The 25,245-nt window shown below is 55.0% G+C and overlaps 1 protein-coding gene across 1 annotated transcript in view; it reads right to left on the bottom strand.

The window, feature by feature from the left end:
* Nucleotides 1–15,401: 15,401 nt before the first annotated feature.
* SLC2A9 (solute carrier family 2 member 9) overlaps nucleotides 15,402–25,245 on the bottom strand; it is a 51,605-nt gene continuing 41,761 nt past the window's right edge. Inside the window, exons 10-13 of the mRNA XM_081086903.1 lie at nucleotides 21,822–21,923; nucleotides 21,161–21,236; nucleotides 18,903–19,030; nucleotides 15,402–16,920 (exon numbers count right to left, since the gene is read on the bottom strand). Of these exons, the coding sequence (XP_080943029.1) occupies nucleotides 16,666–16,920; nucleotides 18,903–19,030; nucleotides 21,161–21,236; nucleotides 21,822–21,923 (561 nt within the window). The 3' untranslated portion in view covers nucleotides 15,402–16,665. The remainder of the gene's footprint in view (nucleotides 16,921–18,902; nucleotides 19,031–21,160; nucleotides 21,237–21,821; nucleotides 21,924–25,245) is intronic.

Below are 25,245 nucleotides of genomic sequence, written 5' to 3'. Positions count from 1 at the left end.
ACTTTCGGGAATTTATCTGGAGAAACCCCAAACACGAATTTGAAAGAATATACACACCCCTATCTTGATTGCCGTGTTATTCACAATAGCCAAGATGTGGAAGCAGCCCAAGTGCCCATCACAGACGAGTGGATAAAAAAGTTGTGGCACGTTTACGCAAGGAAACACTACTTGGCCATGAAACAAAAGGAAATCTTACCCTTTGTGACAGCATGGATGAGCCTGGAGAGCACTGTGCTAAGTGAAATAAGCCCGTCAGAGAAAGACAAGTCCTGTATGACCTCACTCATATGTGGAATCTAATGAACAAACTGAACTAACAAGCAAAACAGAGACAGACTCATAGATAGAGAGCAGGCTGACAGCTGTTTTTGGAGAGGGGGTGCTGAGTGGGAGAGTGGAGGGATTGAGCAAAATAGAAAAAAAAAAAGAAAAAGAAAAAACCTATGGACATGGGCAATAAGCGTCGTGATTGCCGGGGGGCGGGGCGTGGGGGCAGGTGGAGGAGGGTATGGGGCATAAATGGTGACAGACGGAGACTTGACTTGGGCTGGTGAACACACAATAGGGCAGAGAGGATGTGTTGTGGAATTGTGCCCCTGAAACCTGTGTAATTCTGCTAACCAGTGTCACCCCGATAAATCCAATGAAAAGAAACAAGAAGAAACTCGGCAGCCCCAAGTTCAAATTTCAGCTCCCCCCATTGATTGGTTGTTTGAAGCTGGGCACCGCTCCTAGCTTCAGTTTCTTTACCTGAGAAATGGGCTCATCAGCCCCAGAGGTTTGGGGGAGGATTAAAAATGAATGTGTGAAACACTGAGGTCATGGTCGTGTTGTTCTCTTCTCTTTCCTTTTCTCCTCTCCGTTTTATAAGAACTCTGTGGTTGGATGCATTTGATGGAGACTTTGGGGTTCCTAGCCTGGGGAGAGCTACACTGTCCCGGAAGCTAAGGGCCGTGACAGCCGAGACCCGTCTCCGCTCTGCCCCCTCAGCCTAGAACAGTGGTGTCTGGCGCTGAGTAGGTGCTCTCTAAATGTCAGCCTCTTGCCCTCGGCGGCACACACACACACACACACACACACACACACACACACACACACGAAGTGACAGGTGACCTGGGGAGGGGCCCAGAGGGCTTATCAGCCAGAGAGACTCCCCCTGCATTTGGGGGTGGCCTTCTTTCCCGCACCCTGTCCAGCACACGGGGCACAGCAGGGACATGTGAGCAGAGGAGCAGGTGAGCAGGGAGCACTTCCTTAAACTCACTCTCTCCTCACCCTGTTCCGGGCTCCATGTGATGGCAGGAATGACCGTCCCCACGTGGGGAAGGTCCACGGGCTGGTTGGTGAGACATGAAGTGGCAACTGATAAAATTACGCTCCGTCCTAGGCAACAGCGAGGGCCCCTCAGCCATTCCCGCCTCCCGGAGGCCCCCCTCCCCGCGACCCCTCTTCTGTGGGGGCTTCAGGGCAGGTGGGCTCCTTATAAGGCCTCACAGCTCACAGGTGTGCACCCGGGGCCGGGGGAGCCAGGTGGGCCCTGTGTCTCCTCTGTGACTGGCCTCTGCGAACCACAGACGAGAGGCCCTGAGGCCAGACATTGGTCCAGGGAACACATCAGACCCTGCTCCTTGATGGGAGGGGTGTCCAGGAATTCGCAGATGTTTTACATTTTCTGTTTATTAAAAAATTATTCTGATATAATATCAGACTTACAGAAAAGTTGCAAAATCTTACAAAGGAATTTCTAAGTGCCCTTGATTCAGGTCCCCCAAACATTAACATTGTACTATGCTACTCTCTCTCTCTCTCTCTCTCTCTCTCTCTCTCTCTCCATTTAAGACACAATGTCCATTTACTCCCAAATATTTCACACTTCAGAGCATTTTTTCTACAAGCAAGGAATTTTCTTTCTTTTTAAAATATACTTTTATTGATTTCAGAGAGGAAGGGAGAGGGGGAAAGAGAGATAGAAACATCAGTGATGAGAGAGAATCCTTGATCGGCTGCCTCTTGCACACTCCCCACAGGAGATGATCAAGCCCACAACCCGGGCATGTGCCCTGACCGGGAATTGAACCCGTGACCTCCTCAACCACGGAGCCACGCTGGCTGGGCAGGAATTTTCTTATCAAATCTGCAGACCTCATTCAGAGTTCATGATGATGTCCTTCAGAACAAACCCGACCCTGCTGCACTGGGCTGTTAGCGTTGCACTGAGCTGTGACGTCTCTTTAGACCAGGGGTCCTCAAACTACCACCCGCGGGCCACATGCAAATACAAATATTGTATTTGTTCCCGTTTTGCTTTTTTACTTCAAAATAAGATATGTGCAGTGTGCATAGGAATTTGTTCATAGTGTTTTTTTAAACTATAGTCCGGCCCTCCAACGGTTTGAGGGACAGTGAACTGGCCCCCTGTTTAAAAAGTTTGAGGACCCCTGCTTTAGACTGTCTTTATTCTGAAACAGCTCCTGCCCATCTCTGATGACATTGACTTTCACGAGAAACACCCAGCCAGGCACTTGGGAAAATGTCCCTAATTTGGGTTTGCCTGCTGTTTCCTCCTGAGGAGAGTCTGAGCCTTTGGGCAGGGACCACACAGAGCGAAGCCGAGTTCCTCCCAGAGCATCGTGCTCGGGGGTGCGTGCTGCCAATGGATCTGCCAGGAGCAGTGCTAGCCCCCCAGAAAGCTGTATTTACCCTGTGCAATGCATGAGTATCCTTTGGGGAGATACCTGGAGGCTGTGGAAATACCCTCTTCATCTTCCCACTTTCTCCCGTTGGTTTCAACATCGATGAAGGACCCTCCCCCGAGTCACTGATGATTGTGGTTGCCACATGGCGTTTTTGAAAAATTCCACCATCTTTTTATTGTTGGTTTTCTACTGTTTCTAACAGCAGTGGAGCTTCTGGCTTCTGGGATTCCTGACTTTTTCAGTAGGTTGTGACCCTTTACTCTCCATGTTTATCACGATGTCTAGATGGTCCCAGGTTTGGCCAGTGGGAGGCCTTTGCAGTCAGCTCCTGTGCCCTTCATTGTTCTCCTGGCCGTTTGCTGTTTCTTGGTACGAGACACCTTGTGTATCCCCTGCCTGAGCCCTGGAGCCGGCCATGTCTCCAACACACCGATTGCTCTCAGCAGAGGGAGGCACGTGGGAATCTAGCCCTGGGCACTGGGGTGTCACTGCTCCTGGGGTGACATTGCTGGTAGGCCCCCTCAGAGGACAGAGCTGGGAACCAGACACATTCCTCTGTGCATCTGCTCGGATCCATAAGCACCCGCGCCAATTCTGTGCCTCGCTGTATACGCATATTAAGTCCCATGGGTTCATTCTGATACTTTATGGACATATTTTGAAAGAATGACCCCTGGCTTAAATCTTTACTTCCTTAATGTCTTAGTTCACGAGACCAGGAAGTTAAAGGGATTCAGTTACCTGCCAACGTGTGTTTTTCCCCTCCCATATTAAAATGGGGGTAGGAACTTGTAGTTCGTTGGCAGGGTTATGTGACATGACACGTGGCACGTGTGAGGCTATGCACGCAGTGAGAATTCGGAAACCGTCAGCTGTGTGATCGGGTCTCTAAGGCCCGAGACCAAGGGCAGGCCCTGTCTGTGTCCGTGTAGCCCAGGGCCAGGAGCTCAGGGGCCAAGATCTAGGCGAGGGAGAGAATGAATCAACAGCAGCCCAGACTCTGGCCACACCTGGAGCAGGAAGAAACAGGACGAGATGATAAGCTTGATAAGGAGATAAACGGTTGGGAGCAGGGAGGGGTAAGAGGAGAATGTTCTGTTCTTCTTTTTGTTAAATTTGTTTATTTTAGAGAGAAAGAGGAAGGGAGAGAGAGAGAGAGAGAGAGAGAGAGAGAGAGAGAGAAGGAGAGAGATGTGGATTTGTTGTCCCACTTATTTATGGATTCATTGGTTGCTTCTTGTATGTGCCCTGACCGGGGATTGAACCCACAACCTTGGCCTATCGGGACGATGCTCTAACCAACTGACCTACCCGGCCAGGGCCTAAAGGAGAATGTTCTTGAGGGCAGATGGGAGCCCTGGAGCTCTAGGCCAACTTGAGAAGAACTCACAGGAACATGAGTGTCCCTACTCCCAAGTGGGCACAGAGCTGGTACCGAAGTGAGAGGAGGCATGTAGGGAGGGGACACATGCTTTTTGCTTGTAGGAGGGACGTGAATGGTTGCATGCGGAGGACAGACTGGAGGCAGCCTCCGTGAGGGCCTCCAGTGATCGCTGCCTCCTGTCTTCTCCCTGTGCAATTGCCTCCACTTGAGTGTGGCTGAACCTCATGGTTTGCATCTCATGAACAGAATATGGCAAACGTGATGGATGGATGGCACCTTTGAGTTTAGGTTCCGTTATTTCTGGCCCTTTCTCTTTCTCTTATTTATTTTTTTTAAAATACGTTTTTATTGCCTTTTAGAGAGAGAAGAAAGGAGAGGGATATATAGAGAGGAACATCTATGAGGGAGAAACACCATGGGTAGGCTGCCTCCTGCATGCCCCCTACTGGGGATTGAGCCCATGCAACCCGGGCATGTCCTCTGACCAAGAATCCAACCAGTGACCTCTTGGTTCCTGGGTCCATGACGCTCAACCACTGAGCCACACCGGCCAGGCGCCCTTTCTCTTTCTTGTTTGGATGGTCTGCAATGCTGTGAGCTGTCCTGTGGGGAGGGCCAGTGGCAAGAAACTAAGGGAGGCCTCTGGCCAACGGGCGCCCAGGACCCGAGGCCTGCCCTAGCCACGGGGATGAACTTGGAGTTGGAGCCTTGGCTGAACCTGTAGCCCAGGCTGGCACCCCGACGGCCGCCTGGAAGAGGCCCTGAACCAGAACACCCAGCGAAGCGTGGCCGGGGCTCCGACCCACGGGAACAGTGAGATGATAAACTCTCGCTGTTTCAGCTGCTACGTGTTGCGCTAATATGTTCCTGAGTCATCGATGCCTCGCTCAGAAGACGAGGGAGGAACGTGCTGTGCGCCTTTGAGTTGGGGGTGGGGGGGAAGGGGGCTCCCTGTCCTCGGACATCCGTTTCCAAAGGAGACCACCCGCCCCCAAACGCTCCTCCCAGTGGTTCCTCCCATGGAAATGATGCTGGTGACATCTATGCCTTCCCCACCACACCTCGCGGTAAGATGGAACATCGTTCACTTGCTTGGGGATTAAATATAGATGCTCGGGGACGCTTAGCGCTTGATTAATCCTGATGGATAGGAGTGTGGAGAACGGTAATTTACAACTGACAGCTGTGAGCTCCCGGGAGGGCAAAACAGCCTTGCAAAGGCCCGTCTGCGCGTGTTTTCGGTAGCCTGCGAGAGACAGCGGCTTTGTTCTGTTTTCTGTGCAAAGTGGCAGGAAGCCATTTTCAACGAAGAGTGAAGGGGGAAAAGGAGGCCTCAAAAATGAACTGAAAACAAACTCAGAGGCACTGGGTCTTCATCACGGCAAACTCCTGCGGGGAGAGAGGCTGTCCAACCACGGTCCAGAATCGAAGCAACTTCTGATGAAATGACCGGGACATTTCGGGCAACACAGAAGGCATGTCGGGCCAGGAGGCGAGAATTTGGGGTTGAGACTAGTTGTGTGATTTTTTTTCATTTTTATTTATTTACTTAATATGTTTATAAAAGATTTTTTAAAAATTCATTTTTAGAGAGGGAGGAAGGGAGGGAGAGCAAAACATCGAAGTAAGAGGGAAACATCAATCGGCTGCCTCCTGCCCGCCCCCTACTGGGGATGGAACCTGGGTTACGTGCCCTGACGGGAATCAAACCGGCGACCCCTTGGTGCATGGGACCATGCCCAACCAACTGAGCCACACCGGCCAGGGCCCCCTTGTGTGATTTTAAGTAAATGGTTCAACATCTCCTGAGTTTGGGTCCTCGCCTCTAATAATGAAAACCATCATGCCGACATCCCAGGGCCATTATTAATGTAAAAAATGCCTATTTCCTAGAGTTTACCCCACTACCAGATGCCATGCTTGGACCTGTGCCCAGGAGTCCCATGGGTCCTGTGGGGGTCAGAACAGGTCACCCCAAGTGCGCCTCTGTGGCATGTGGATGATTTTGAGCCAAAGGCAACCCCAACCCTGTGGCCTCAGGAGAAGCGTCCGCCCTGTCCCCTGACTACCTGGGATAGTTTGATCGGGCCTTGCCCGTCATAAGAGATGGTCAGAGATAACCCTTTGAACTGTCTCTATGGTAGGGCAAACTACAAATTACTGCACATCTGTTCTCCTTATCATTATCATCCTCCCCTCTGAAGCCCGAAGGTGCCTTACATCATCCTTAGCTCCAATGTCATAGACACCTCGTTTCCCCTTTCTGGCCCTGAGCCTGTCAGGTATGTGGGGGTCCCATACATATGTACACAGTTACATGTGGTTACTGTTCTCTTGCTAATCTGTCTCATCAGAGCAGCTGAAAGAACCTCGGCGGGTAGAGGTTCCCACAATCCTTTGCAGCAGCTTGCTGTGGTCCAAATGCGTGTGTCCCTCCATTTTATACATTGGCATCCTAACCCCCCCAGTGATGGTATTAGAAGGTGGGGCCTTTGGGAGGTGCTGAGGGCAGGAGGGCAGAGTCCCCGTGATTGGGATTGGTGCTCTTATAAAACAGAGCGGAGGGAGTTCCCATCCCCTCTGCCGCACGAGGTTGCAGCTACAGCAAACACAGGGCTGCCTTGGAAACGAGCTCTCGCCAAACACTGAATCACCAGCACCTTGACCCTGGAGCTCCCAGCCTCCACGCTGTGAGGGATAAAGTTCTGTTGCTTATAAGCCACTTAGTCTGCGGTATTTTGTTATGACAGCCGAGTGGACTAAGACACAGCCCAGTGCATAGGTGTGCCCATTCCCATTGCACAGCTGACGATGCCCTACAGAGAGGGTCAGAGAGGTGATGCTGCTTGCTTCCGGTCACGCAGCTAAGAAGTGGCGACGGCTGGCTTGACACTATCCCACATGGTAAGGATGTGACGTGAAAACAAATTGCAAAACCAAACCAAACCCATGAGTCCCAAAGACGTCCTGCCCTCCTGCCCTCCTGCCCTGTGCCCCGTGCCAGGAGCCCGGAATTAAAGACCCATTGGCAGCGTATTTTGTGGAGCCCTCAGTGGTGCTGGAGGAGGAGCCTGGTGGTGGTGGAAGGCGGGCTGATGCTTTTAGACTCAGCTTCGGACTCGCGTGGAAGCTGCCTGAGGGCCACCCAGGTAGGTGCATGCGGTGGGGACCAGAGCAGAGGTCTGGACCTGGGCCGCCGGCACCAAAGATAACCGCCAACATCGATTGGCCGCTTGGTTTGTGCTGGGCACTGTGCCGAAGGTTTCGGGGTGTCAACCCATTCGGTCCTCACAATGGCACAGGGACATGGCTGCTCTCCGTGTCCCCGCGGTGCAGAGCAGCGAGGGGACCTGCTTCTCAATCACATGCAGGCAAGAGTGAAAACCTCAGGGCGAACAGTCTCGTACGTCCCAGGCCTTCCTCTTTGGGGGTTTCTGGCTCAATCTTGCCCTCCAGCTCCCGTGTCCCCTCTACTCGAACCACGTTCGGTCTCTTAAGAGCTCCCCACCGCCCGTTGTTTGCTTCACGTGAAGCCTCCTGGGCTCAGTGTGGCCAGCAGTGTTCTCCCTGAGAGCGGGGAGGCGTCTCTCTGGGGGTTGGGCTGAGGGACCCCCAGGAGAAACCTTCGCATGCCAGGAGGAGGGCCGGGAGCCTCACTTCCGGATCCAAAGGCAGCAGGAAAGGGTTGCCACCCGGATGTTAAAGGAGGCGCTGACTGCCGGGTCCTGGCACAGGCCCTCGCCCCGCCTTTAGTTTCCCTGCACAAGGGCAGGCCATGTTTATGCTCTCCGTCCCCAAAGGACCTGAGGGGCACGAGAGAGCGCCCTGATTGATGGTCATGATAGCAGTGATTTATTGGGTCCGTGCTGCACGCACAGGCTGCGTGCGAAACTTTCTATAAGCATTAATTCATGTGATGCTCACCACAAATCCAGGAGGCAAGTACAATGAATAGGACCGCGTTGCAAATGACAAGGTTGAGGATTGGGGAGGGTTAGTGACTTGCCCAAGGCCACACAGTGGGTTCAGGCCCAGGCAGTAAGACCCCAGAGCCCAGTCTCTGCACCAAACACCTGCCTGTCGTGGCTCATGCTCCTGTGGGGGAGGGGGAACCCCCCTTCTCCTCTTGGTTCTAATGGCTGGTCGAGTAATTAAAATAACATACAGTGGATTAACCGGAAAAAAAATGCAATGTGATACCTATGCACAGGGAATTCACATGAATATGACGAATTACAAAGACAGTAGATGTCCCAAAGGCAGACGGAGGTCTCCGTGTCATTCTGGACTAAGGAGAAGGAAGTAAGGCAATTTACAGGGAGATGAAGAGGGTTAATGTTTAGTGAAAAATGTTTGCTGGGCCTTGTGGAGACAATGGGCTCCAGAGAGGACTTTGATCAAATGGGCCTGTCGAGGCTCTCCCCCGCCTGCCACACCTAGTTCAGGTGAGACTGCAGTTACGGTATCTACCGCGATAGCTCCCGCCTTCCATCCACATTCCTTCAGGCAGTTAGGGGGGTGGTCAAAGGTTCTTCCTGAGCCTCCTGGCCCTTGAAAAGAACCGCTTGAAAGAATCGATTTTCCAAAGAGGCATATTTGGGGGTGGCCAACTCTGCTCCCCATTCCCTCCCTTAGGCCCGAGTCCTGGGGGCCCAGGGGGACCCTCAGATATCCCATCCGGGCACATCCATCCCATCTTTTCTTGAGCAGCCCTGGTCACAACCCTTTGAGGTTGGTAAGAGCGTTTTTCTGACCCTGCCATTGCCACCTGTCGCTGCTCCCAGACCATTCCCGTGCCCACGGCTGTGCTAGGCCCGTGAGTCGCATGAACGCAGGGGCCCTGGTTCACTGGGAGGCACCAAGTGCAAAGGGATGACATGAATGGGGTTGACCAGATGCCTCGCTGGAATGTGTGTCATCTGTGGGCTCCTCGGCCACCCCACAGGAAGTCTGGGGCGTTGACCAGCTTTGTCCTGCAGCTGTGCTCCTTATCTCTAGACCTGAGGTGGGTGGTTTTCCTGTGGTTCTGAAACTCTGCCCCCACGTGCCTCTGGGTTGTCTGGAGGCAACAGAGAGCGCGAGGAGGTCAGTCTGGCTGGAGTGTGAGGTGCCTGAGGAAGTCAGCCCAGGAAGGCAGGGGGGGCTGAGTCTTGTGGGCTCCATGCCAGCCCAAGAGGTCGGGACGGGGGGAGCTGCGGGAGGCAGCTGGACAGACAAGCAGAGCGAGGATGATGGGCCAGGTACAGAAGGTCACCAGGGCGGAAAGCCCCGGGTGCCTAGCAACAGACTGTTGTAGGTGGGACCTAGCCCCCAGGTTGGCCTTTCCTCCCCGGCTTATCACTGGTGATGCGGCGTAGACCCCTGACCTAGGCTAGCATCTAGGTCTCCGTTGTGTTTCAGCTCCAGGCCCAGAAAAGAAGCAAAACCAGACAATCAACTCCACGGCTGACCTCAGATCCAGCTGCATCGGATAATGACCCCGTGCCCTGGCGCCGACCAATCATCAGTGGAGACCCTGACCCTGAAGGACCCACCTGGGAAGCTGCTGAGTATTCTATCGAGAACTTCCCCCGGGACCTCCCCTACACTCTCCACCCTTAAAGCCTTAGGATGAGGACCCAGCGTGCTGCTCTCCCTCCTGGGAGTTCACCTGGCCTGTGCCTTCCTTTCTCCCTCTTCCTCCTCCCACCTCAGGCCTCAATTTTACCTTCCTCACTTCTAAGCTCCAAGGGCCCTTCCTTTCCCTCTACAACTTATTTCCTGGACCCATTTCTTCTACAAATTACATCGTCTACCTTTGCAATTTTCTAAGTAAGTGTTTGAGTCTTGGCTCTGAATTCTTTCCCAGCCAGAACTCAAGTACCGAGGTTGCTGAACCCAGGGCCAGTCTGACCCCGCCGGTCTAACACTTTGGTGCCTTTCTCACCCCCCCCCCCCCAACAGAGGGTCAGGCAGCAGGACACGCACAGCATTCAGATTCCTCTTCAGGCAGATAAGCCGAGCAGGGCACGCAGACGACCGAACAGAAGAGTAAGAACTAGGACGATGGAGACTGTCCCATTGGCCAGATTGACTTCCTGATGGGGCACGTGATGGGAGGCTGCTGCATGTCAGGGCTGAGGACATAAGAAGCCTGGTGGTGCAGAGGGGATATGCTGACATAGCCTTGGTTACCGTGCAGGCCGAGTCATGGGCCCTAAAGATGTTCACATCCCAGTTCCCAGGGCCTGTGAATGGTACCTTCTATGGCAAAAGGGGAAACTTCATCAGATGTGATGAAGTTAAGGATGTTGGGGTGGAGGGATTATCCCGAGAGGCCAAGTCATCCCCAGGGCTGAGCCGGCATCTGCTGGCTGGCTCCCGACTCTACACACTGCTGCCTCTGATGGTGCCGCAGGCTGTCCCTGTAATATGACCGGGACGCCTGGCCCGGCTGGGGTGACTGCGGAGTGGCTTCTCTGTCCTTGTAGCCCTCTTCCCAAGCTTCCTTTGCCAGAGCAGTTGGGTGCCATAAAGCAACAATAACAAATATGAGACCCCAGAGAGAAGTCGCAATACACCACTCAGAGGCATGCTGCCCGGCTGGCTGGTTGGCTCCTTTAACTCGCACAGGTCTGTGGGGAGAGGCTCCGTGCCCTGACACCCAGGTCAGAGAGTCGGATTCCCACCAGCTCTCACCTGCACTGCGTGCCTCTTCCCTCACGCCTCCCTCACCGCTGCCTCCTGCCATCGCAAAGTATTCGTAGCCAGAGGAGACGGCAACTAAACATTCTATATACGCCAGCTTTCCTGTCCCTCACCTTTCCTTTCTTTTTTTAAATCCTCACCCGAGGACATTTTTTCCCATTGATTTCTAGAGAGTGGGAGGAAAGGAGGAAGGAGAAGAGAGAGAAACATCAGCCGGAGACAGACACGTCGATTGGTTGCCTCCCCAGCTGGGCCCAGGGAATTGAACCTGCAACCCAGGCATGTGCCCTGGACTGGGAATCGAACCCATGACCCTACTGTCTGCAGGCGGATGCACTCACCACTGAGCACACAGGCCAGGGCTCCCCTCACAGTTCTTTTTAGTTATGTAGACATGCACTTGGGCTGGAGTGCCCGCTCTGCCTTATCTCCTGTTGGCCTTGGGATCAGGCAGACGCTGTGATGAGCGCCCCCGGTGGGAGACACGCCCAGCTCTTTTAAGGTAACCTTGCCTGCCTCCCACTGTTCCACAGGAGGCGGTATTCCAAACACTCCAAACGCTCACAGAAATAGTGTGTGAAGGAGGCAGGCCCTGAGCTGGGGCTGAACAGAAGTGTGTGGAAGGAGAGAAGGAATGGCGGGGTCGTAGAGGCTTGCTGAGTCCACAGAGGGCGGGCAGCTGAGGTTTAGGTTGGTCCCCATCCCCTTTGGAGGGACTTTGGGGGAGGGGACTTTGGGGGAGGGACTTTGGGGGAGGGGACTTTGGGGGAGGGACTTTGGGGGAGGGGGCTGTGCACCGGAGCACCAGTGTCCCAAGCTGCAGGGCAGGCAGTAAGGCAGCTCTGGGGCACCTCAGGACACTGTGGCCTCGGCCGTCTTTTCCCTTCTGAGAAGTGCCCTTGGTGTTTGCTGTGTCCTACCTGCTGCGTTAGCGCAGATCCTCCACTTACGCCCGCAGCCAGCCCAGAGGTCAGAAGCCGCAGCTCCCAATCAGTCTCCAATCAGTTGAGAGCGTCTGCGCCCTCAGAGGCGGCCACGATGTCCGATGCCCCGCATCCCAACACCCACCACAATCAGGGCCTGCCCAGGAGCCTGATTTCCTTGGTGGGCTATTTATAACCAAATCAGGGTGGGAATCTTTAGGTAAAGAGGGCCCCGCTTCCTCCCCCGGTTTGTCAATCTCTCCCCCTCCGGTGACGCTCTGGCTGCAGTAATCCGACTTAATGAATGGACTCGTGCATTGGCAAGTGCTGAAGGCAAAGGAGTCTGACTCATCGTCCCCTTCCCATGCACAGAGCCTGCCTCGGAAGCGGCCAGCTTCAGTTTTGTTATCTGAACACACGGTGGTCGCATCCTCTCCTCCTCTCCGGTTCGCTCCGGACTCCCTCCTGGCCGCAGAGGGCTCTGGAAGGGTTGTCAATCAGTGCCCTGGGTCCCGCCTACACTTCTGGGTGGAGCATATGAGCAGCTGGGCCTCTCTGCGACTTCTCTGTGAAGTTGATGCCTGCATTTTGCAGGTGGTGGGCTGTCTGCAGGGCCGGACACCGTCACCCCAAGCTGGCCACGTGACTTTAGATGCACCCCAGCAGGAGGTGAAATCTATTTCCCTTCCCCCCTAATCTGGGCTGGTCCTAGACTTGCTTTGATCAGGGGAGGGGTGCTGTGTGAGTTCCCATCTTCAGCCTCTAGTGCAGCGGTTCTCAACCTGTGGGTCACGACCCCTTTGGCGGTCGAACGACCCTTTCACAGGGGTCGCCTAAGACCACCCTGCATATCAGATATTTACATGACGATTCATCACAGTAGCAACATTACAGTGATGAAGTAGAAACGAAAATAATTTTATGGTTGGGTCACCATATGAGGAACTGTATTTAAAGGGCCAGAAGGTTGAGAACCACTGCGCTAGTGACTTTGCAGGTTCTGCTCTCACCCTCTTAGAACGCAGCTGCTCTGTGATGGCCAGGGGGCCCTCCCTGACACCGAAACCCTTCATGCAGAGTCCACGCAGAGCGGGCCCTGCTGTTCTAGCCATCCCCGTCGGGGCCCCTGACCTGTGAATGGGGCCACCTGAGGCCACCCAGCCTCCAGCTGATACCACCTGACCACAAGTGCCAGGGGGGATCCAGAAGACACTGCGTGCACCCAGAGAACTGCCCGATTTGCTCACCCACAGAACCGTGGGTAGGAAAATGCCGCCCCTTTTAAAAAAAATATTTTTATTGATTTCAGAGAGGAAGGGAAAGGAAAAGAGAGAGAGAAACATCATTGATGAGAGAGAATCATTGATCAGCTGCTTCTTCACACCCCACACTGGGAGTCGAGCCCACAACCTAGGCACGTGCCCTGACTGGTCATCGAACTCTGACCTCCTCGTTCATAAGTCGATGCTCAACCACCGAGCCACACCGGCCGGGCTAAAGCAACAGTTCCTTCTTTCTTGTGGACTCACCCACTCAGCTGCATCCAGGTGGAGGCCCCCTGGGGTGGGCTCGGCCTCTCTGTGGGGTCTTTCATTCCCAAGGAGGCTGGCCTGGGCTTCCGCATACAATGCCATCAGCGTCTAAGAGGGAAAGCCCTAGAGCACAAGCGCCCATCAACTTCTGCTTGTGTCACATTTTCCGACGTCTCAGTGGCCAAAGCACGTTGCATGGATTTCATGCGATGGAGGCTGACACCAGGGCTGTGACGCTTCGGTCCACCACAGGTCGCGGGTGGCGGGCTGTCACGTGGAAGGGATCCATGTCCGGTGGGGTTCACGGGTGGAGATGCATATCAGAGTGGTTGTTCTGGAGGCAGGGGGCTGGGCCAAATGTCTGAGGTGCTGCAGAGCAGTGATGGGAACAGTAAACGTGGCAGGACTCAGCGGGGGGAGCACAGGGTCTGGATCAAATGAAAGGAATCCAGTAATGGTTACTTCACGGGTTTTCTCTAGTCTCATAGGCCATACCGTGGAGGCATTTTGCAAACTTGAAAAGAAGGGAAGTTAGTGTTGTCAGGCAGAAAACCCAGGTCAGCACCCAGACAGCTCCGAGGCACCGCAGCTGCACCCAGACGACCCGAACAAGAGTCCCTGCCTCTTCGCTGGACGCACCGGGCCCCAAGGAAGCAGCTTGCCCGGTGTCTAGACCACTGGATCGGCTTGATACATCCTCATCTGTGGGCTCCCTCCTGTGGGGACTGTATGAATCGAGTTCAGGTTTGGTCACGAGTACAAGAAACCCCAAGTAAGAGAGGCTGTGACTCCCATGAGCAAAGGCCATTGCTTGGCAGGTCGGGGCGGTCATGGCCCCTCTGCTCCAGGAAGTCCAGGCCCTGGATCCTCACTGCTCGCTGCCCCGCACCCGTAGGGGGCGCCCTTCAACTTCCTGGTCTAAGGTGGGTGGCCAGTGTGCCTGTCACTGCATCCACATTTTTTCATCGGCCATTCCCTCCAATAAAGGCAATTTTTCTGGTGCCTAGTATGTTCCAGAAAGAGGCTAAAGCCCGGCCGGTGTGACTCAATGGTTGAATGGTGACCTATGAACCAGGAGGTCATGGTTTGGTTCCCTGTCAAGGGCACATGCCTGGGTTGCGGACTTGATCCCCAGTGTAGGGGGTGCAGGAGGCAGCGATCAATGATTCTCTCCATCGTTGATGTTTCTCTCTCCCTCTTCCTTCCTCTCTGAAATCAATACAAACATTTTTTAAAAAGAAAGAGGCTAAAAGGTCTTACATGTGTGGCATCAAAAAGTCAGCATTCGCCCTAGCTGGTTACGCTCAGTGGATAGAGTGTTGACCTGCAGGCTGAAGGGTCCTGGGTTCGATTCCAGTCAAGGGCACAGGACCGGGTTGCGGGCTCGATCCCCAGTAGGGGGCGTGAAGGAGGCAGCCGATCCATGATTCTCTCTCATTATTGATTCTATCACTCTCTCCCTCTCCCTTCCTCTCTCTAAAATCAGTAAAAATGTTTTTTTTTTTTTTAAGTCAGCATTCTTGGGATTCCGAGGAAAAGAGGAAGAGAAAAGCTCTTTGAGATGTCGTGCGGAGAAGCCGCCAAGATGAGCCATGGCTAGTCTGGGCTGGGCAGTGTTTGAGTCAGACACAGGCTACCTGGTTTTATCGTGCTTCAGAAAGATTGTGGGTTTTGTTTGTTTGTTTTGTTTTTGCAAACAAAAGGTTTGCGGGCAACCTCCCATCCGCTTGTCTATCGGCACCATTTCTCCTGGTGGAGATGCCGTGAAGATCATTGAAATGACAGCTAGAGATTTATAACGTTTAACAAACTTGGTTGATAAAACAGTGGCAGGATTGTGGGGGGACTGAATCCCATTTTGAAAGAGGTTCTACTGTGGATAAGACACTACCACCCGGCATTGCACGCTTCAGAGAAATCGTGCGTGACAGGAAGAGTCCATCGGTGTGGCAAGCTCCACTGCTGTCGGAAGAAATTGCCTCCCCAACCGTCTTGCCTCCCCAGCCTTCAGCCACCCCCCCCCCCCAATCAACCACCGCCCTCAGCCCTGAGGCAAGACCCTCCACCAGCAAAAAGACTGACTGGCATCTGTAATCACCACCACCACCACCACCACCACCACCACCAAGACTGCGACTTGCTGAAGGGCTCAGAAAACGGTTAGCGTTTTTTTTTTCTCCAATAAATAGCTTTTAATTAAAGTATGTACATACTCCAGACATAATGCAATTGCACACAAGATAGACTACAACAGAATGTAAAAACAACGTTTAGATGCACCAGGAAACCACATATTTGTGTGACTCATTCATTGTGAGACTTGCTTTCCTGTGGTGGCCTGGAACGGAGCCGGCAGACTCTCCGGGGTGCGCCTGTGTGTATACTTCTGTGCCTCTGGGGAGCCCTGACTGACACGCTGTCTTTCAGCGAAATCTCTTCCGGGATCGGCAACCACGAAGCACCCTTGGGGCAGACTGCACCAGGCAATCACCCGTCCTCCCCTCCACGCCTGTGTGCAGCCTCAGAGTCATCCTTAACCTTGTTTGACGGCTCCGACGGAAAAGCGTTCGCTTTGCAGGGCCTGCCCCACCTCCTGTAACGCTACTTCTTGTGTCGGCCTCTCTGGCTCTCCCACATCTGGGTCCTCTCTCTGTTCTCTGGGACCTGTCTGGTCCGTGGAGGTGACGGTGCTTCAGGGCTGGAGGCCTTGAGCCCCATGGGACAGAGCCAGGAAAGGCAGAGCAGAGGGGGGGTTGGCACCAGGCTCCCCTGAGCCAGAGATCCACAGGACAGAGCCAGAGATGGGAGCCAGGCATTTGCCAGGCGGTCTGAAGAGTCCTTCACCCGAGTTCTGGACATCTGCACCCAGGACCCAAGCCCAGGTGCACTGGGGACTCAGGATGTGACTGGGGGCAGCTCAGGGCTACGGCAGATAGAGCAGGGGCTGCGTTCCTTCCAGAAACCATTAGGGGGCTCCCTCCCCGATTTCACCTCGGAACCATGGGCTCAGACACGAAGAAGGCAGGCGTGGACCCGTCTAGGAGAATGTTGGGTCTGCTAACACACGGGGTGGTTGTTTCCAGCTTCCAGAAGAGTTTGCGGGGCTCGGCCATACATGACACCCAAATGGTTGCAGTATTAAGTGAGCAAAGTCTCATTTTTAAATACTTACTAATGTTCAACGTGTAGGGTGATCTTCGGTTTTCTGAAATGGTGAGACCACCCGTGATGACCGGGGCGGGGACCGTCCGGACCGGAGGCTGTTAAAACCCTAGGAACCATGTGGTCGGGCCCTGCCAAGGCATCAGGGTGAGTTAATGAAAGGTTCGGCCAAAGAGAACAGGCTGATTTTTGAGTGGATGATTTTGTATGGCCTGAGGATGATGTCACAAATATCCAATGGCTCTTGGCAGAAAAAAATGTCCCCCCGCCCCCGTGGTTTAGATAATCCCACTTTTGATGTAATTGTCCAGCGTGGAGGAGGCCTCTGGTTTCGGCCTGTTCGTGGCCTTTTCGTCAGTGACGGCTGAGTCTGTCTTCTCCGCTGGTGGGAAGGCCTTGTTCCTTTTGGCAAATGCCTGGCTGATTTCGGCGTGGGTTCGGTTTTTGGTCTCAGGGAGGACGAAATATAAGTAGAGAGCACCCGCGGAGCAGATGGCGGCAAAGACCAGGAAGCAGTAGGTGCCCAGGCTTTTCTGTGGAAAGGTGGAGACAAAAGCGTCAACCAGACAAGCACCCACTGGCCATGAAGCCACTCTGAGCAGAATGTTCTTTGTTAAAAAAAAAAAAAAAAAAAAATTAAAAAAAAGTATTTCAGAGAGGAAGGGAGCGAGAGATAGAAACATCAATGACAGAGAATCGTTGATCGGTTGCCTCCTGCATGCCCCACACTGGGGATCAAGCCTGCAACCTGGGCATGTATGTGCCCCTGACCAGAGTCGAACCCTGGACCGTTCAGTCCACAGGCTGATGCTTTATTCACTGAGCCAAACCAGTGAGGGCTGGACTGTTCTTGATGGTCCCCATTCATCATCCAACATTCCCAGGTGCAGCTTCGCACGCAAATGTGCCTTATAATCGTGCACAGGAGACGTCTCCCGTGAGGCATGAATCAATCAGCTTCAAACCCCAGGAAAGATGAGGAAGTGGCAGTCTTTATTTATTACTTTTTTTTTTTTTTTTTTAAGTAAAGTGGGCATATAGCCCGACCGGTGTGGCTCAGTGGTTGAGTGTTGACCTGTGAACAGGAGGTCTCATTTTGATTCCCGGTCAGAGCACAGGCCCGGGTTGTGGCTCAATCCCCAGTGTGGGGCGTGCAGGAGGCAGCCGGTCAGTGATTCTCTCTCATCATTGATGTTTCTATCTCTCTCTACCTCACCCTTCCTTGCTGAAATCAATAAAAAATTAAAAAGAAAAGTGGGCATATAAAACTTAATCATTGTGAAAGCCAATTGCTATCTAAGGTTATCCTTTTTAAAAAGTATGTTTTAAAAACTGGCATCGAACTTGACCTCCTGTTCATAGGTCAATGCTGAACCACTGAGCCACACTGGCTAGGCTAGCTAACGTCATCTTAAGTTCATATTTTCCATGAACCACATGCTTCCTTCCCTCCAATACACACGTGAGAAAAGTGTGATGTCAAAAGGAAGTGAAATTCCTCAATTCACAAGAAATATCGCTTTTTCTAATATGCAAACGATGCAGCTCACTGGCGGTTACTCTGAGGCAGCTTTGCACAAAGAAGGGAGAAATGCGGAGTGCGGTCCCTCACGTATCCTGGTTATGGCGGCGAATGCTCGGATGAGAACGGCCCCTCCGGCTGCACTAGACCAGCTGCACCCGTCACCTCGGCAGCTCCTGTGCCCGCGGAGCCTGGTGCATGCAGCTGCTCAGTAAATGTTTGTCAAGTAAAAGGCTCTCAGAGTTCCAGCTATTGGGGGCTGGGCCCCCCGGACGTGCCTCTCCTCTAGGCGCCCTGAGACCTGTTTCCAGAGGATTCCCCGGAAGGGCTTGGTGACCACCTGGGAGAAGCAGGAAGGGGACCCACGCATTTTATTGGGGTTCCCTGTCCTACACTGAGACCCGCCACATCCTCAGTGCCTCCTTGTCACAGCCCCTGTTTCTCAGAGCCCAGCAGCTTTTCATGGACGCGCTACACTGACCCAGGGGATCCCCGCAGAGGGGCTCTGGCTGGAATTCCTCCCCGCCTCTTCCGAACCCCCCTCCCCCACCCATCCATGTTTCTTGTGTGGCTCCTGGAGCTCCAGCCTAGTGGGCACCCGCCCTGCTGAAAGTGAGCCCGTGGGAATGAAGGTGATCCCCCTTGCAACATGCTGTTACTCGATGCATGATGGTATAGGGATCGCACAGTGACAGACACAGCAAAAACAATGGGCAGGTTGCAGGTTTGAGGTTCTACCCAGGTTTGCTTGCATGCCCTCCACGACAGGAGGCTCACTCCCTCTGAAGCAGCCCTTAGCATTTAGGGGTCGCTCCTGGAAGGTGCAGGAGGGAGAAGGGTTAAAGGCTTGGGCCGAGCCACACTTCTCCCTTCCTTAGGCCAACGGCGCGAGTCTCCAGGGGTAGGCCAGCCTCTGCTCTGTGGATCGGTCCTCACTCTGAGGGCTGCCGAATCAGAGGGTACCCCTGGGCAAGAGGCCCCCGCCAGCCAGACCTGGATGAAGGGGAAGAGGAGGCCCACGGCGAAGTTGGAGAGCCAGTTGACGGTGCCTGCCACGATGAAGGCCGCCGGCCGCTGGGACTGCTGGAAGAACTCGCCAGTCAGGACAAAGGGGATGCCGCCTGCAGGGAGAGCCGGGGCGCGGCATTAGTCACCCGGAGGAGGAGGCCATGCCGCCAGCCTCCATCTCCTGTGGCAGGGCAGGCGGTGGGAGAGCCCCTCTGCCTGTGTGAGCAGCGGCCTCGGAGTGGGTGCTGGGTTACAGCCCAGAGCCCAGAGGCATGAACACCATCTCTGACCTGGCTCATCTGAACAAGAGGTGCCCCGCCCGCCCCCCCCCCATTCCCCCCCCTGTGCCCACCACACACACACACACACACACACACACACACACACACACAGTCCCCACACTCTCCGAGTGGCCTCTGAAGCCAGCTGGGCCCGCCACGGTGGAGGACTGCATGTGCCAATTTGATGATGCGGCAACTGACATTTACGGAATAGGTGCGTAGGAATGCTTATCATTTCATCTCTGGGACTATTGGCTACCATGTACCTGGGGTGGGGGAGTGCGGGGGTGTGTGGAGACTGCAGCCCAGAGAAGTGCCCTCACTTACCCAAGGTTACCCAGCTCTGAGGGGCAGAGCCAGGACTCAGGCCCTGACTTTGGTAGGAGTTTGCTCAGGCATCACAGGTGCTGGGAGGCCTTTCCCTACAGCCTCGGTTAAAATGCGCCCCCTACTGTTCATCCTGTCCCTCTTCATCCCCTTATGTCGGTCGCCTCCTCCCCATGGGACTGCCGTTGCCCTGGCTTTATATTTATATATTTCTTGGCCGTGCCTGGCTCCCTGTCTGGGAGTGTAAGCTCTGTGGGGGCTGTTCTAGCAGCTTCTCCCAATATCTGGGTCACAGCTGGGCACAGAGTAGGAGCTCACTTACAGGGGCTTTTCGGTCCCGTCCCTGTGAGAGCGGAGGCTTCTCGGTCCAGGGCCTTCACTTGTGATCACCGTGACGGGCTGAATTGTGCGCCTGCCCTTCCCCCGACCCCCACTACCAAATCCACATGTTGAAGTCCCACCCTCAGCACTCCAAAATGTAACTGTGTGTGGAGATGGGTCTTTAAAGAGGTGGTTAGGGTAAAGGGAGGCCATACGATGGCCCTGATCCAGTCTGACGGGTCCTTAAGAAGAGGCGACTAGGCCAGGCCGCGTGGCTCGGTGGTTGAGCATCGACCTATGAACCAGGAGGTCACGGTTCGATTCCCGTTCAGGGCACAGGCCTGGGCTGCGGGCTTGGCCCGTAGCGTGGGGCGTGCAGGAGGCAGCCCATAAGTGATTCTCTCTTATCACTGATGTTTCTCTCTCTCTGTCCCTCTTCCTTCCTCTCTGAAATAAAAAAAGAAGAAAAAAGAGGCAGAGGGACTTTGGGACGAGCATGTGGAGGAGCGGCAATTTGAAGGCAGGGACAGAGATTGGAGTGAGGGAGCTACAGCAGCCTCCAGGAGAGTCCCCCAGAGCCTGCCCACAGACACCAGGGACACCCCCAGAGAGCAGTGCAGGGGCCACACCACCCTGAACCTCTTCTCAGTTTACCGGGGACACGGACACAGAGCCACGGCAGGGCAGGGCCTCAGGCTCATCCACACGGGCCATTTTACAGATGGGGAAACTGAGGCTCAAGGAGAGGCGAGGACTTTCCCACGAGGGCAATGCCCGAGCTGGGGCTGGACATGAGTCCTGGGTGCACACACCAGACTCCACTCTTGCAGGCACTGCAAGGTGGTGGTTAGGGGCTGGAGTCTGGCATCGCCATCCTGTCGGCTCCGGGCAAGTCCCCTCCATCCTCACCTTCTCTTGAGCTGCCACGGGCCTTGCATGAGCTAAGTATAGCATGTGGTCAGTGATCAATAAATCTTAGCCATTGTTATCATCATCATCATATCTTCCGCACGGAACTGTAACTCGTCCATGCACGGCCACAGACCGCACCTTGAGTATCATTAATTCATCCCAAACTCGTGTGCCTGCCTCACGCCCTCACAGCCGCGAGTTGTATGTTATAACTAATGTGTCTTTGGGCGGCACATTGCCCACCATCTATGGGATGGAAATGAAGGCTGTCACTGAACTTGAATGGCTGGGAACTCTCTTCCCCCTCCATCCCCAATCAGGCCCTGCCCCTCCCTGAGCCCCTGACTTCCGTGGTGGTGCAGCGAGCCCTGGGCCAGCTGGCGCAGAAGGGGGGCGCCCTACCTGGGCCGCTGCAGAAGGACGCAATGATGGCCAGGATGCAGACGATGCTCAGGTAAGGGATCCAGGGGGCGTGGTCCTGCGAGGGAGCAGCAGCGGGCAGGTGAGGAGGCAGGCGCATCGAGGACCCGGGTTCCCACCCCAGCCCCTCCTCCATCCATCTGTGTGACCTCGGCCTTACTAGCAAGGGAAGGGGGCTGGGGGGCTGGGGACCGGCACAGGGTCATGGTTAAAGGACGTCTTCGACCTTGTAAAGGTCACTTTATATCTATGGGCCCCGTTTCAGCGTCCAGAAAATGGGGGTAATGATAACCCCTAAGCCATTCCAGTGCCTACTTTACAGACATGAGGAGCAGAGAGGTTGAGTTGCCGAAAGTTTTGCGCGAGGAAGTGGAGCAGAGGGGATTCACACCCAGGTGGGCTGGCCCCAGAGCCCCTAGAGAGGGGATGTGACCCCCCAAGGTCACACAGCTCATCAGGTCGCTGGTCTCCTAGGCTCAGGCCCCATCCCTCAAGCCTCCCCAGCGGCTTCTGGGCTGAGATGCCCCTGGGGGAGCCGTGTCTGCAGACAGTGCCACCAGCCCAAGCCCAAGACCCCGGGCACCGAAGCCGAGAGCCAGCTCCACGCCGAGCTCCTGAGGGGGAGACAGGCACGTGCTCTCACCTGCAGCGTCAGCGTGGCCGTGAGGATCCCAAAGAAGAGGGTCATCAGCCCGAAGCCGCCGATGAGCAGGGGCCTCCGTCCCAGGCGCTCGATGACCAAGCCCTAGGTCAGGGGCAAAGAGAGATGGTTACTACTAGCAGCAAGGGAGGGGGTGCGGGGCTGGGAACCACACGGGGTCATGGCTCAAGGACGGCTTTGACCTGGGACAGGCAGGTGACTCTCTCCACAGCTGCATCCGGGGAGGCAATGACCTTGATGAGAAGGAAGAAGGAAGACAGTCCCGCATATTCACACAGTCACCTTTCCTCCCATCTCCCTGGTTAGGGGGCGTGGGCTTATCTGCTGGGGAGTCTGGACGAGGGGCTGAAAGGATGTGGCTGCCGCAGCCCTGCCCTACCCCCACCCAGGAGCCAGGCTGCCATGGAGTCACGCTCTCTCCATTCCTCTTCGCCCCCATGGTGCCGATTTTAGAGGCGAGGACCCAGGGGCGGGCATGGGGCTGCCGTTTTCCACACTCGGGGTGATACCAGCGACTGTAGCCCCGGAAGCCGCACCCCAGCCCAGCTTCCTGGGGCCGTGGGATGTCACTGACCCCCACTCGCAGCCCCTGTGCCTGCCTTGCAGTGGGGCTAGGGCAGGGCTCGTCACTGAGCGCCTTCTAACGCCAATGACGCTGAAGAATGTGACTGTAGCCAAGTTTCAGGGACAGGCTGGGTTGGCGGGCACACCTTCCTCCAGGCGGCTTTCGTAATGAAGCACCGAGGGACCGGGTGTTTGCTCTGGGCCAGCGCCCAGCCCGGAGGAACGCACGAAGGCCAGGGGTGGCAGAGGTACAGTATGACAGCGGCTGTCCCCATTTCTTTAAATCTACTATGCGACACACACACGTGCCCACACGTGCATGCATCCGGGAACACACTCCGAACACTGGAGCGAGATGGCACCGCCCAGGTGGGGGCCAGCGCCCAGTATTCCAAACAGCTGACCTTGACCTTGGCCTTGACACTGTGGGGTCCCTGAGGAGCCTCGCCGCACCAGCCTGAGGGACTCTCCCGGCAAAAGTGGGTTATTGCCAAAGCCTGAGCTATGGACACCTGGGAGGAAGAAGGGGAACGGCTCGGCGATTGCTGGTCAGCTCTGCCTTAGCAAAGACAGCCAAGGCGATGGCAGAAGAAATGCCTGCTTCCTTATCCCTGTCCCCTCTGTGACGCTGCTTTGAACAAGCAGGCGTTCATCACTGCTTCCAGGAACTTCTGTCTGAGGAGAGGCCGAGACCTGGGAAGGCCATGGTTATTTTCAAGTTAACAGAGTTTTAAAGTCTGCAACCAGGGGACAGGGCCCCGGAAATAATTATCTACTCGAGACAGCGCTCTGTAAACCGAACCTTAAAAATAATTCCTTGAAACGTAAACTTTGCTTGGAAATTTCTGTGTAAAAGAAGAATGTGTGTGAGAACCGTATATCTTTTGGGGCCAAAGGTATGAGAAGTGGAAAAGTTACGTTTAAATGACTACCGTTCCAGGGTGGCTCATGAACCCTAAAGATAATAAACGAAAGCGGCCTGGAGACATGTCAACCCAAGTGTAAACGCAGACGGGGAGTGTGGCCAACTGGCCGGAAGGCAAGGCTGCCGGAGCCCGGGCCCTCCCGGGCTCACTCCTGGGAATCGTCTTCCCTGGGGCCTCTGCAGCCCCAGGGGGACACCCCCACCTGCTGCCTGTTTGAGAGGAAAGGTACCTCTTAAGAAGTTCATGATCACAAAGTTACACGGTTCTCAATTTGGGGCACGTGGGGAAAAGTCAGCTTTTAAAGAAAGCTCTTGCCCCAGCCCAGTGGTCGGCAAACTCATTAGTCAACAGAGCCAAATATCAACAGTGCTTCTTCAAAATAGACTCGCCCAGGCCGAAAACCGACTTCTGCACATGGGCCACGAAGTTTCAATTGCACTGTACGTGCGCGCCCGCACGTGGTATTTTGTGGAAGAGCCACACTCAAGGGGCCAAAGAGCTGCATGTGGCTCGCGAGCCGCAGTTTGCTGACCACGGCCCTAGCCAGTATGGCTCAGTGGATCGAGCGTCGGCCTGCGGACCTAAGGGCCCCTTGTTTGATTCCGGTCAAGGGCACGTACCTCGGTTGCAGGTTCCTCCCCGGCCCGGGCCCTAGTCAGGGTGCATGCAGGAGGCAACCAGTTGATGTGTTCCTCTCACATCGATGTTTCTGTCTTTTCTCCTCTCTTCCACTCTCTCTAAAAACCAATGGAAAAATATCCTCGGATGAGGATTAAAAAGCAAAATAAGAAAAAGCTCTTGAGTGAAGTTGAGAAAGAGACACTGTGTGGACAGGTGACGGAGGAGTCGGCCATTGGTACATGGAGCCGAGAGCCTGGTGGGCAGCTGGCACAAAGGGGACACAGCCTGCTGCCTTCACCGGAGCCAGCCAGGGCAGGCCGGGGACACAGCCCAGCCCCCCCACCTTCTGCTCGGCCGGCTCTTCCACTCTCTCCTGTAACACACGTAGGGGCCGGAGGCTCAAGGGGCCACAGCGAACTCTAAGGCTTTGACTCTGAAACCGCGGGATTGGTTGGGAAGCAGAGGGGTCTATAGACAGTGGGAGCCAACAGGACATTTTTCTTTCTTTGCTCCAGCTGCATGGCGTAGTCCATTCCTGACAGCGACACATACTTCCTGCGATGAGTGAAAGGCAAGAGTGACGCAATGCTGTTTCCCTGGCGGGAGGAAGCTCGGGGTCTCCGCTCCGAGGGACGAGGGAGCGAGTCTCGTGCTCGCGGGCCGCCACCCACGTGGCTGGGATGCTCGGGCTCCCAGGGCCAGGTGACGCCTGTGGGAGCTCCCTCGTCGGAGAGTTAACGCGGCACCAAGACAATCGACGTGGAACCCAGCTGTTTCTGCAAAGTGGCAGCCCTTCCCAGCTGCCCACGCCGACGAGCAGGGCCGGGAGCCAAAACCAGCGGCAAGTCAAAGGAACGAAATGTCTGTCTCACCTGTCAGAGGCCCCAGAGCCATTGTCACGGGCTGTCCAACTCTCAGGGAAAAGGAAGAACAGAAAATGGGCAAGTCCTGTTTGAGAGGCCGCGACCTCACAGCGGGGTGAAAGCGCATCTTTACATTTGGAAACAAGGCCATAAAGCGCTGGAAGGGGCCAGGGACCTACTGCCGCATGACTGCCGCCTGGAGCCCGTTTCCATGGCAATTCTGTCCGGTGGTGGAGTCGGTCCTGCGGCTGCTGGAACGGGTGGCGGCAGAGTGGCCTCAGGAAGCACAGTTATTCTCCTTCCGGTCTGAGGTCAGAGGTCTGCACAGGCTGCAGGGACAAAGCTCGGACAGCCGGAGGGCTGTGTTCCTTCCGGGAGCTCCCGGGGAGGGTCCGTTCCTGGCTTCCCGCAGCTTCTCCAGGCCGCCTGCCT

Source organism: Myotis nattereri (assembly GCF_964212035.1).
Source record: "Myotis nattereri genome assembly, chromosome: 1".
In the NCBI taxonomy this organism is placed as follows: Eukaryota; Metazoa; Chordata; class Mammalia; order Chiroptera; family Vespertilionidae; genus Myotis; species Myotis nattereri.
This window is presented reverse-complemented; position numbering and strand designations above follow the sequence as displayed.